Genomic DNA, 13,665 nt, shown 5'->3' on the forward strand with positions numbered 1-13,665 from the left:
ACTGTGAATATGACAGTGCAATAACTGTATTTTTGTCATTCCACCTAAAAATGCAGGTGTGAATTTGACAGTAAAACTGTGTTTATGACATCAAATCACTGTATTTTTGCTAGTGGTAAATCTGCCATATACCCGAGCGCAGCCATTCTCATATAGGTCTGTCTGCTACACAAGTGCAGACCCATTTGAATAATTAATTGTTTTTGCAGATTTTTTTTTACACGTGAGCTAAAACTAAAAGATAGAATGCAGTACAGAAGGGGGATCAACATATTTTATCATTAGTTAAGCAAAACATGCATTGAGTAGCGAGGCTGCTCATTAAAACGCTCATGTCCTTCTGTCAGTATGTATAACAAAAGGGACCAATTCGACAGTAAATTTATAGTTTATCCGCGGATTTGAAACTCTATTCAAGTATCTTACAAAAATTAATAATATCAAAATATAATTTCATTAGAAAGTTTACTATATTCTATGTATATATCTATATTTTAGCGCTCTTTATGGATATTTTGTCTTTTTTGTTATGTTTTTGCTTAAATATAATATTATAAATCATCATAAAGAAATCTTATTTATGTGTTACGTGTAAAAACACAAATAAATTACCCAGTAAAATATTTTTAAAATCATCTAATTTTTTTTTTCTTTAAAAAAATGTGTGAATTAGTTGAATGACCTTACCTTAGCAATTCTTAGTTGGCAAATTCATGTGCAATATCATCCTCTTATATGCAGGGATCTAAAGGGATAAGACAATGGATGATATATTATTGTACATCTCCAATAATTGTACACCAAATTATCACTTCTGTAGATTTTGATTAGTTGTTGAAATGTTTGGACACTCAACTTGATGAACAAATGAAATAAAATTCATGAAAGTTACCAAAGTTGTTATCCTATCAAATAAGAAAACTTTATTGTTAAATTTTGAGGACTGGCGTAATAAACAGCCCATTGTCTCCTACCTCCCTGTTCTATATTCCAGTTTTTTACCAAAAGGTACAATGGCATAAAGTATTTTTTAAAAAATAATAGCTATCCTATAATCCTATAATATATTGAAGTAAGGCTTTTTTGTATGAATCTAAAGATCACGGAAATTAATTGTGATGATGATTGTAGCCACGTAATATGTTGAGAGAGTGTCCTTTTTAGGGAAGCTTTATAGCTGTCTAGGGGTCATTTTTTTTAAATAATAAAAAATTTGTTTCTTTTTTAAAAATAAAATTAAACCAATTCTTTATTTCTTTTCCAAAAAAGTAACAGAAAAATTCAATCTATTTTTTTCATTGCCAAATAATAAAAAAAAACATAATCAACATATTTTTAAGAAGAGTTTATTTGTGTGTTGAACGGTCTGTGTGTTCGATCGTCACTCAATATTGTTTGTGTTAACTCCAGTGAGAGAAGGGACAATGAGCTGTTAATTACACTAGCCCCCAAAGTTTTATAATACTGTTTTATTCGTTGGCTAACCAACTTTGGGGACTTTCATTGAATTTTGATGGATTGGTCCAAACGTTTCAACCACTAATTTTAATATACAGAAAGGGGGTAGTTTGCTGTATTTTCAGTGGGGAAGTACATTAACTTATTGGCCATTGTATTATCCTTTTAGATCCTTGGTTAACTCACACACACACATTTAATTGATTTATATTACTGCATTTGCTGCGCTACTTATAGAATGCTTATGAATAAAATTGTCCTTGTACAAAATTATTTCTGCAAGATTGCGAAATTACATCCCAATGTTTGATGTGCAAAAAAGTCATTCCATAAAAAAAGTGTTTCCGAAATACCGCCAAATAGTATAAAATGAATAATGCTTTGTTCTTTTTTTAGCCTTTTTAGTATGCTAACATAAAAGTATAAATAAAAAAGTTGTTGTTTATAGTAATTTTAGAGATGGCCCTTATAAAAAAGGCTAGCCGAACAATATTAGCAACAACTAACAAAGCATTCAGCTTGTTTATTCTAAAAAAGAATTTTATACCATTGCCATCAGACCGACCTGCAAACCAATATATATATATTAGAAGCGTAGCTGTCACAGTAACATTCACCAACAATTTTTAGCTTTATGTAACAAATAAGAGCTGATAAAAACACGTTTTCCCTTGGCAGTATAGACGGGCTGACGCTCAAGGTGATTTATAGAGTAGTTTCGCTACTTATAAACATCCAAGGTCCAAACATGAACTGAATATAAACTCGCTACCAGAGGAAACGCGCGCTTGTCTAAATTTCCTATTTTGAAATAATTTTTGAACAGGTTTTTTATAAACATCTTTCTTAAGATTTGTAAGAAGTCATTTAAGATCTGCATTAACCTTTTATCAGGAATCATAAGGTATAGACCAATGGACAATAAAATGATGTACACCTCCAATTATGATACACCTTCTGTAGATTGAAATTATTGGTGGAGAAGTTTAGTCATCAAAATCAAGATTTACTAAAAGTCACCAAATATCTAAAAGTAACGAATAAGAACGAGAACGTTTTATAAAACTTTGGGGACCAATCTTAATATATAAAGTAGTAAGCGCTTTTTGTCTGTCCCGAAGGATCTCGCTAACCACTGAACCGATTTTGTTCTCCTTTACATAAGTCCTGGGAAGGTTTTAAACTATTTTTGGGGAGGGTTACTTCACTCCCCTCCCCCCAACTAAATTTTTTTACTCTTTTGAAACTCAAATTTAAAATGGGATGAGGTCGACTTTTCCCCCTCCTACCTTAAGTGCCCCTAGAGGCTTCATAAACAGTCCAAAGCCCCTTTCAATACAACGGATATTAATCGGTTTCGAAGCCATACTGGAAAATATGTGAAAGTACAACTGGAAATAGGTATTTAAGAACTCCATTAAGTTTTTTTTTAAATCCTGGAATAGCTCTTATACGATTATGTATAAAGCAATGAAAGGATGATCAAATTTCTGTATAATGCACTTTAATAAACTTTTTTTCTGCATAAAGATTAAATATGCAAAGGTTTTCTACGTAGAGGATCTTTTCTGTACATACGCAAATTTTAGGCATGCTGTTATTGTCCTATCAGTTTCAAACCTTGCAGCAAGTTTCCAGATTTGATATCTAGAATGGTAATTCTTATGTCGATTAGACACGATAAGAAATAAATCTTATAATACAGGGGTCATATTTTGGAAAATTTTCATTATTTAGATAAAACTGCATAATATAACTGCTCTTATGTACCAAAACGTGTACCAATAAAATGGTCGATTTTTTTTCTACACTGTGTTGCTATTGGTCCCAATAAGTGATTGGGAATCTATACTTTCTACATCTATTCTTATATATCGGGAATCTATAAGGGATAAGACAATGGCCGATAAATTGATGTACATCCCCAATGATGATACACAAAATTGCCCCTTCTATGGATTACAATTAGAAGTTGAAACGTTTGGACACTCATGTTAATGAACCAAACGATACAAATTCAATGATAAGGCCCCAAAGTTGATGAGCCAACAAATAAGAAAACGTGAATAAAAAACTTTGGGGACTAGTGTAATAAACAGCCTAATGTCCCCTACGGTCCCTCCCTGATAATAAGCCTATCTAAATAAACTGAGTGCAAAATTGAAACTAATTTTAGTATAGTGCAGTGGATGATGTAAAAAAACAAACAAGGATAATAACGTTCAAAATCAAGACAGAATAAAATAGATCATTTGTCAAGGCATTTTGAAACTGATGTAATCCTTATAATAGAGTAACAGGATGTCCATCTGTCTGTTTGTAAAGAGGGATCTCGCTTACTGTTGAATCGATCGGGTTCTCCTCAACAGAGTAGCTTCTTATAGGTCCCGGGAAGGTTTCTAACTATTTTGGGGGAGGGTGCCACCACCCTCCCTAGAGAAATCACAAAAAAATCAGAATTTTCACAAATATTCTCACCTTTGCGTAGAGACTTGAACGCAACATAAACTTTCAAATTGGATATTTGAAATAAAAAACAAAGAGGCCTCTAGGGGCGTAGCCGCTAGTTTATTTTATAAAGAAATACATATAATATAATGTTATTTTGATTAAATCCATAGTAATGTTTCATGGTTTATTCTTGTTTTACATTTAAAAGTCCTAAAGACTATAAAATAAGAAAGATAAATTAATTTCAAGTATACTTTTTACAGACAGCCCATAATGAAATATATGTATAGAGTAGCTCCGCTACTGCAAATTTTATTTTGGCGTGGACATGCAAAAAAAATCATTGTAGTTTGCAGGTTTTAAAAACTTTGATTTAAACACAATGTGCTTTTATACAGTGTAATCATTATTAAAAGTAAAATTATTTTTTGTGGGGGGGGATTTTTGGCCAATTAATTGGTGTACATTGTACAATATCCCCAATGATGATACACAAAATAACTCCTTTTGTAGATTACAATTTAAAACACTCAACTTAATAAACCAACCAATCAAAACTCAATAAAAGTCGAACCTCGTAAAAGTGTCGAACTATGACGTCAGAAAAAATTAACAATTAACCAATGAGAGACCACTATATATTTTACCATTGGTCAATTACAATGAATACTGGATTCTCTTTGGTTAATTGTTAATTTTTTTCTGACGTCATAGTTCGACACTTTTACAAGGTTCATAAAAGTCCCCAAAGTTGGTAAGCCAACAAAAAAGAAAATAAAACTTTGAGGACTACCTCAATTGCTAGGGGCCCAACCACCTGTTATATAAAGAATATGATCAGTCCAGAAATCTAAATAAATATATTTTTTTGTAGAAGCTACGCAGAAAGATTTGGCTGTGGAAAATTTGATACCAGTGAAGAAATTTTACAAAAACTAAGAAATATTCCGGCCTCTAAATTAACGGTGAGTTATTTTATGCAAAATTTTACATCATTTTAAAAAAATATTCTCGTATTCATTTGAATCCGGTAGATAGGAACCGGTTCTCATCCATACGAAAAAACTATGTCTAGCATCGTATTATATCCAGTTTTCTACGAATATAGAAATGTACAATCATAAGATTAAAACCAGTTTTTTTAGCCGGTGCCTCCGGCACCTCGGGGCTAAAAAAACTAGTTTTAATCTTATAATTGTACATTCTATATCCGCGGAAAGCCGTTTATAATACGATACGAGAAATAACTATTACATATCTTTGTAAAACACAAGTAAAACAATAAAAATAGGTTAAAGAAGGTCCGGTCTAACAAAACTGGTTTAGATTTTATTATTTTTATTTTAATATTCGTTGAAAATTGTCTGTAAGTTGATACTATATAGTAATGTTTCTAATCCAGCAGATATTAATCTGTTTCGAATAAATCGCAACAAATTAAAGACAGCTTTTCGCGGATAGTAAAAAAGTAAATTAATTTTAGTTTTGTACCAATTTAATGATTTTTAATTTATTATTTGTGAAAATTTGTCTGTAATGCGATACGAAACATGATTTTTCAATATGGCTTTGAACCGGTTCTAATGCAGTGGATATTAAACAATTTTGAAGCCATACACGAAAAGATATTTATCGCAACGTATTTAAGACACCTTTATGTGGATATTAAAAATATAATATTTATTCCAGTTTTATATTATTTATTATCCGTAAAAATTTGTCTATAAAAAAAATGACGCCGTACAATACAAACGACCAATGATCGGCCAATACACAGACTAAATTGCTAATGGCAGGCCAGTATATTTATTAATTTACCATTGGTAGGCCAGTATGACGTCATTTTCATGCACTATAAAAGGCTTTTAATGCGACACGATACAGATTAATCATTGAAAATTATTGAAGTGTAACTAAAAATTTCAGCAAGAGTTTAAGTTTGCTGGTGACTGGGCGCCCATGTGTCCCTCCCCGTGGAAACCTGTCCTAGATATTTGGTCAGACAACCCAATACTACCGAAAGACCCCAGGTAAGCTTTCCTAACAAAATATTAGTATTGAGCAAGGATTTAAAGGGATAAGACAATGGCCGAAGAATTTATGTATATCTTCAATGATAATACACAAAATTTCACCTGCTGAAAAATAAAATGGTGGTCGAAACGTTTGTACGTATAACTTAATGAACCAACCTATCAAATTCATTAAAAGTTTCCAAAGTAATTAGGCCACCGAATAAGCAAACGTCACCATAAAACCTTGGGGACTCGTGTAATAAACAGCCCCATGTCTCCTCCCTCCCTGAGTATTTTAAGAGGCTAAAAGTACCTTGGTGAGCACTAATATCCCCCCCCCCCTGATTTTAAAATAAATTTAAATAAGCGGGGCGGATAAGACTATTACTAGCGACTACACCTCTAGATGTATCTTGGGAGGGTGGTGATACCTTCCCCCAAATGGTTATAAACCTTCCCAGGTCCTTTGAGAAGCTACCCTGTAAAAGAGAACCATATCAGTTTAATGGTGAGCGAGATCCTTCGGTACACACACACACACACACACAGACAGAGATCCTTTTACTTTATTATAATTTTTTTAGATTAGGTTATATAAGCCAACATTTTCTAGGGGAGTGAGGTGGTTTTATGTTCTTTTTTTTGCTTGATTTTAAAGACACATATTTTAGAAAACACGTAAAAAATAATAAGAATCCTAAAAATGTCTAAACCAGTTATCCGTTTGCAATTTTTACATATTTATTTAATAAGTTTATTGTACTATCTAAAGGAACGTTATATCAACAATAACTATTCAGTTAATGTTCGTTTGTCCTTCCATTTCAGAGCTTTGCTTTTATGGATGTTGTCATTCTTGTTTTTTACTTTTTTATCTTTAAACCTCTGTACGTTTTTGGCTAACATTAGGATAATATCCTCTAATGTTTCTTTTCTACATTTTTTACAAGGTTAATAGCACTTTACATTTACATAAAGCAGGTGGATAGGGCATCACAAGATTTGCTTTTATTCTTATTTTGTACATTTTTTTATTAATTAGACCACATATGGTTAGTATTTATCACATCCAAAATATTTTATTACCACTTCACGATTTTTTACACCCCCTTAAACCCAAATCGAGGGTGGTGTAAAAGGAGGCGGTAGACCCTTTTCAAGTGGGATATAGAGAAGTGAACATCAGGGGGAGGTGGGGGGGGGGGTGTAACGAACCCCCTCACCCTTCTTCTTTACGCATCTGATTTGAAATGATCATTCAAGCCCAAAAAGTCCATCTATAATGTTAGGCCATTTACAAATAAGATTTTCCATAAACTAACTTTTTACTGTTGAGCATAATCTTATTAAAAGAATGTTGACAAAGATTTTTGCTTCATAAATCATTGAGATTCCTTTTTATGAATGGTGTTTTCTTTCTTAATCCACATAGAGTTTTATATAGATAAACAGCCATGTATCTAATTTTATGCTGGTTAGCTTTAAGAATATTTTTTAGAATTTCAATTCCAAGCTACTAGTTTAGATAAACTAGTTAAATTTTTATTTTGTTTATCATCATTGGGGATGTATTAATTTATTGTCCATTGTCTTATCTAAGATCTTACTATTTCAATCGGCATCAATAACTAAGATTCCTGTAGCATTCTAATTTTTTCTTTAAGCATTTAGCAATGGATAATGGATATAGGTTATACGTGGATAAAATGACAGGGGAAAATTTGTCGTAAACAGAAACCGTATTTATTAGTCAGTTTGTTCATCCAGTATGTAAGGAGGGGATGGGGTAAAGGGGGTGGGTGCCTTGAGCCAGCTGCGTGTAATAATTTATCAGAGTACATAAACATCTTGTGCAACATCCAAGTAATAATATATCCATTCATGTAACCAACTCGCTTCCATCTACAAGGACATTTCTTCTTCTTCACATAAATCTTTTTATGCAGGGATCTAAAGGGATAAGACAATGGTAGATAAATTGATCTACATCCCCTATAATAATGCAGAAAATAATCCCTTCTCTAGGCTTTGATTAGTGGTTGAAACATTTGAACATCAGTTAACTTTATAAATTCAGTAAAAGTCCATGATCCAACAATTAAGTAAACATTATTATAAAACTTTGGGGACTACTGTAATAAACAGCTCATTATCCCCCCCCCCCCTAACCCCCCTCCTCCCTGCTTTAATGTGCTTGATACTGTCATAGTAGTTTGACAAGTATTTTAAAAACTAATATGAAGCAATCCTTCATAGGTATCAATATGTGATTGAACTCGAAGGCAATGATAAATCAATAGACTACAATTTGATGTTCAACCCGAATGAAAATATGCAAAGATACCCTTCTTTATATTCAATTATTACATAAAGCTTACAAATTGCCAGTTTGAACCAACCAATCAATATCAATGGAATTAATTTGCTGAACAATGCTATTTTTTATTTTATTTTATAATTTGAAATTCGGCTAAACAAGATTGTCAAATCAAAAATGCAAATTATTTTTCAAAGAAGGTCATTTTTTGCGCAATTCCGTAAATCTTTCAGTCAAATGCGCTTAGTAGGTCAAACTGATCTTAATTATAACAAAAACCATAATAATTATTTCTCGTATTCATTCGAATCCGGTGGATAGGAACCGGTTCTCATATATACGAAAAAAATAGCCTCCGGCACCTCGGGGCTAAAAAAAACTAGTTTTAATTTTATAATTGTACATTCTATATCCGCGGAAAGCCGTTTATAGAAAGTACAATTATGAGATTAAAACTAGTTTTAAACTCATGATTGTACATTTCTATATTAGTAGAAAGCTGGATATAATACGATGCTAGACATAGTTTTTTCGTATGGTTAAGAACCGGTTCCTATCCACCGGATTCGAATGAATACAAGAAAAAAAAATTACGCTCTTTTTTTATTGGCGCCCGTCCTAAACTTATAAAAAAAGTATCATTTTCTTATTTGGAACTCCTTTAAATGATCTTTGACTTTGATTGCGATAAAAAGATATAAGGTTAAGGAAATCTGGAAATATCCAGTTTTATACCTACCTACCCATGTATATGTTGGCAGGGAATGAGGTGACTTTTGGGTTGTTGCTTACACTAGTTCCTAAAGTTTTATAAAGACGTTTTCTTACTCGTTTGCTTAATAACTTTGGGAACTTTAATAGATTTTTATTGGTTGCTTCATTAGGTTAAGTGTCCTAACGTTTCAACCACTAATTATAATCTACAGAAGAGTATTTTGTGTTTTAATATTGGAGATCTACATCAATTTATCGGTCATTGTCTTATCCCTTTAGATCCCTGATATGTTGGCATCTCTCAATTGGTATCAATACAAAACAACTACAAATTCCAACATGACAAGGACGTCTAAGCTTTTATTTTGGGTGGAAAGGTATTAAATTTCAATAAATATGTGTGTCTAGTCTATGACTCCCTTGTAGATATGAACTGTGTTAGGTGGGGAGGAAATTCAATATTTTTTGGGAGTATTAGCCCTTCCAAACACCCACCGCCCCCCCCCCCCCTCAAGTGTATTGAAATAAACAATTCTTTTAAAATCCCGACCCCTGTCTTAATGGCTAACCAGAGTATAATGTAAGGGATTTAAAGGGATAAGACAATTACAGATAAATTGATGTAAATCCCCAATGATTATACAAAAAAATTACTCCTTCTGTAAATTACAATTAGTGGTTGAAACGTTAGGACACTCAACTAAATGAACCAACCAATCAAAATTCATTAAAAGTCCCCAAAGTTATAAAGCCAACAAATAATAAAACATTATTATAAAACTTTAGGGACTAGTGTACTAATTAGCGCAGTGTCACCTATCTTTCTAGTAAAATCTAAACCTATTTCTCCTCTTTATTTCTGTTGTATTGTATAAATAACATCACTACAAACTGTATAAATAAAACTTTTCTTCATGTATTGGTTCAATAAATCAAAAGGGAATATCAAAATCCTCTAAAAAATATACATAAGCATGAAAGAGAGAGAGGTTAATGAGCTGTTTATTTATTTTTCCCCAAAGTTTTATAAGAAAAAAACCTTTTCTTATTTGTTGGCTTAACAACTTTGGGGACTTTGGTGAATTTTGATTGGTCTGTACATTAATTTGAGTTGTCAAACATTTCAACCACTAACTTTAATCTACAGAAGGCGTAGTTTGTGTATCATTATTGTGGATTATAATCAATTTATCCTTTTAGGGTACTCAATCTAAAATCTTATTTTTGTCTCCAATCTATCTATCCAATAAAGGTACTGAGAAAGAGAGGAAATGTCTGATTCAGCCAATAGGAGAATCGCATCGGTACATACATTTAATTTCATTGGTTGAAATTTTGTACACATCTTGTTACGAATGCATGTTTTTTTTTATTTTATTCATAGATAAAAGTCAGCTGTAAACAGTGTATTTTCTTAGTAGAAAGCTTTGCGGATTCAGAATTAATTGCCCAAAAATTTCGTTTAAATTTGAAAGCTTCGAAACGAGGTGGATTCTTAAAAAAAAAAGTTAGGCTGGCTACTCGCTGGTGAGGTAAAACTATTTTTGTGAAAAATCCTCCAAAATCGAATAAAAAAATTTTAAAAAATTAAATAAAATCTTAAAAGGGTTATTATCATATGATTTTGTTTAATTTTTGTAGATTTTTAATGTGCTTTTGGATGATTTTTCACAAAAATAATTTTGCCTCACTATCGAGTAGCGAGACTATAATTTTTTTAAGAATCCACATCAGCTTGAGTCGAAAGTAAACAATACTTTTGTCTGCTAGAAATGTTCCTTCCTAGATTTGACAAAAAAAAGGGTTCAGAATATGCTTCTATTCTTCTATTTCTATTATCTATCCATAGATAAATCTATTTTCCCAATATATCTGTGCAGTTTACACCTTTCTGTATGCCAAATCTAAACCTAGAAAATATGATCAACAAGAATTATTTACATTTTTTGTACTGTCTCAAGATATGTATTTTTTTGTAAATGTATATTTTGAACGAAAATAAATCTTATTTTTCTTATTTACTTTAATGAATTTTTCCTAATTTAGCCTTTTTTTACGATTTTACGTTCTACGATTTATTTGTTAAAAGTCCCCAAAGTCTCAGAAAAATGTTTTCTTATTCTAATTGTAATTTACAGGAGGGGTAATTTTGTGTATCAACTTTGAGGATTCACATCAACTTATCAGCCATTGTCTTAGATACCTGCATAAAAAATACACTTTTTAGTATATCATAAAGAAATCTAGTGTATATAAAAAGTGTAACCATTTCCAATGAATCTAGCGGAAAGATTTCTATATCAATATTGTTTTGGCATCGCTAAGAGATAAAGAATATTTCTATCTTTTTCCAATAGGATTTTCTTTCCTATTTATGTTTCAACAAGGATGACAATATCCATAAAAGCGAAGCTCTTAAACGGTAGGACAAACAAACATTTATAATTTTAGAGTGTCAGAACTCAATGAGCAGAATATAAATGTATAAGTCTAAACAAAATTGTAAGTAGATTTGTTGCAAAACTGCTTCATTAAAGAATACTGTTTAATTGCATAATTACATTTTTAGAACTTGATTATAGAGATGCTACGCTTATAACATTGTACCTTGTTGTAATAGGAATCAGTATTCCAAAAAACAGATGAATCGGATAATTCTAACATACAATAATTTGATGTCAAAAAAGTAAAAATGAATATGTTTAAAATGGACATACGGACATTTTGGTAATGACTATAGAGTTGCTACGATTTGTAGATAGTACCTAACTATTACAAATATCGCCATGCAAAGTTCGAAATTAATAGGATAATTCTAACATGCCTAAATTAACGAAAAGAGCTAACCATGCCGAACTGACGGGCGGACGGACGGTGGACGTACGGACGGACCTCCTCTAATTATAGAAAAGCTTCGCTTTTAAAAATTATAAGATTACAATATATCTCGTCACTAAGTCTAATCTCTTTTTGCAATATAGGAAATACCATTACATAATCTTCTTTATTTTCAACAGACAAAGAATTTCAAATATTAGCCAGCAAAGACAAGTATGTACACTAGCAACATAGATTTAATAAGCTAAAAATATTTTTGCTAATTTCAAAAAGAACAGGTTACTTAACTCATAACTTTTTTCTATTTCATTTTCTGTGTTTGTAATATAGAAGGCAATACCTGAGTGACTTTTTAAATATGGGTATGAGACATAAATCAGAGTTGGATTTTTTTAATATCTCCATCTTGGCGGGCACAGGATGCCAGCAAACCTGGCAGGGTTGTCCAGGTAAAGAGCAAAAACATTTTTTTGACTTAAACAAAGTATTTTCTTACCAAAATACTATAATATCCTCTAGTAGTAAACCCTTATATAAGATATAGGTGTTCATGTCAATTTCAGGTTCCAGGTATGATCCTGCAGGGCCTGAAATCTTTAAAAGCCTCCTGTGACTACAATTTTTTACTTCAAATTTTAAATTTCTATCTATCTATGTCTAGATTATCCCTGCTGGACGGGGAAGCTTGCCTAAAGCCTGTGATGTTAGGAACATGTAAAGAGGAGGGAATACTTCTCACATCTCATATACTCAAAGAACCTAAAAGGTAACATTATTAAATTATTTAAAAACAAGGACGCACAATTGTGTCCATAGCTAGCGCAGCAACAAAAAGAGAACAATACCTTAAATTCAAACCAATAAAAGAAAAAATGTGTTAATTATTCAGAATGAAATATTTGTTATGAGGGGGAGATACATTCCCCCAAAACAATTAGAAACCTTCCATGGACAGACATATTAAAAGCTTTACTGTAAAAGAGAATCATATCATCTCAGCGGTTAGTGAGATCCTTCGCTACAGACAAAAAAAAACTTACTACTTTATACACTAGGATATAAATTTGAAGAAATGAAATTAAAACTACAATCTTACAATTTTTACAGATGGAATCTTTTTTGTGATGACGATTGGTGGAAGGTTTTATCAATGGTTTTGTTTCATTCTCATATGGAGGTGAGTCATCCTTGTTTCATTCTCATATGGAGGTGAGTCATCCTTGTTTCATTCTCTTATAAAGGTGAGTAATCCTTGTTTCATTCTCATATGGAGGTGAGTCATCCTTGTTTCATTCTCATATGGAGGTGAGTCATTCTTGTTTCATTCTATGGCTTTAGGGACTTTTATTTTATTCGGATTAGTTAGTTCAGTAAGTTTAATGTTCAAAAGTTTCAACCACTTTGTATAATCTACAGAAGGGGTAATTTTGTAATTGGCCATCGTATTATCCCTTTTAATCCTTGGTTTAAAAACCGATAGGATCATTCTAAATTGTAACAAAAAGTGGGGGGGAAAATGTTTCAAAAATGAACTATTCATTAAATGAAAATAATTTTAAAGTATTCTGATGTAAAAATAGAATTTATTTGTTTTTGTTTGTATATAGACAATTATAAATGATTTTTCATGAATTATTAATTTATATATTTTTGATTGTTTAATTTACCATTTATTGACGTACTTTGACATTAACAAAGTGTTTAAAATTCCTTTGTCCTGACAAAACCCAGGGATCTAAAGGGATAAGTCAATGGCTAATAAATTTATGTACATAGCAAATCAAATTATGATACACAAAATTACCCCTTCTGTAGATCTAAATTAGTGGTTGAAACGTTTGAACACTTAACGTAATCAACCAACCAATCAAA

At 31.6% G+C, this 13,665-nt stretch overlaps 1 protein-coding gene across 1 annotated transcript in view; it reads left to right on the forward strand.

The window, feature by feature from the left end:
• LOC145319644 (juvenile hormone esterase-like) overlaps positions 1–13,665 on the forward strand; it is an 84,109-nt gene that overhangs the window by 56,052 nt on the left and 14,392 nt on the right. The window contains exons 11-14 of the mRNA XM_080161914.1: positions 4,784–4,874; positions 5,836–5,939; positions 12,455–12,559; positions 12,901–12,970. Of these exons, the coding sequence (XP_080018040.1) occupies positions 4,784–4,874; positions 5,836–5,939; positions 12,455–12,559; positions 12,901–12,970 (370 nt within the window). The remainder of the gene's footprint in view (positions 1–4,783; positions 4,875–5,835; positions 5,940–12,454; positions 12,560–12,900; positions 12,971–13,665) is intronic.

The sequence above is a fragment of the Acartia tonsa genome, chromosome 5 (assembly GCF_053477335.1).
Source record: "Acartia tonsa isolate MP-2025a chromosome 5, ASM5347733v1, whole genome shotgun sequence".
NCBI lineage: Eukaryota > Metazoa > Arthropoda > Copepoda > Calanoida > Acartiidae > Acartia > Acartia tonsa.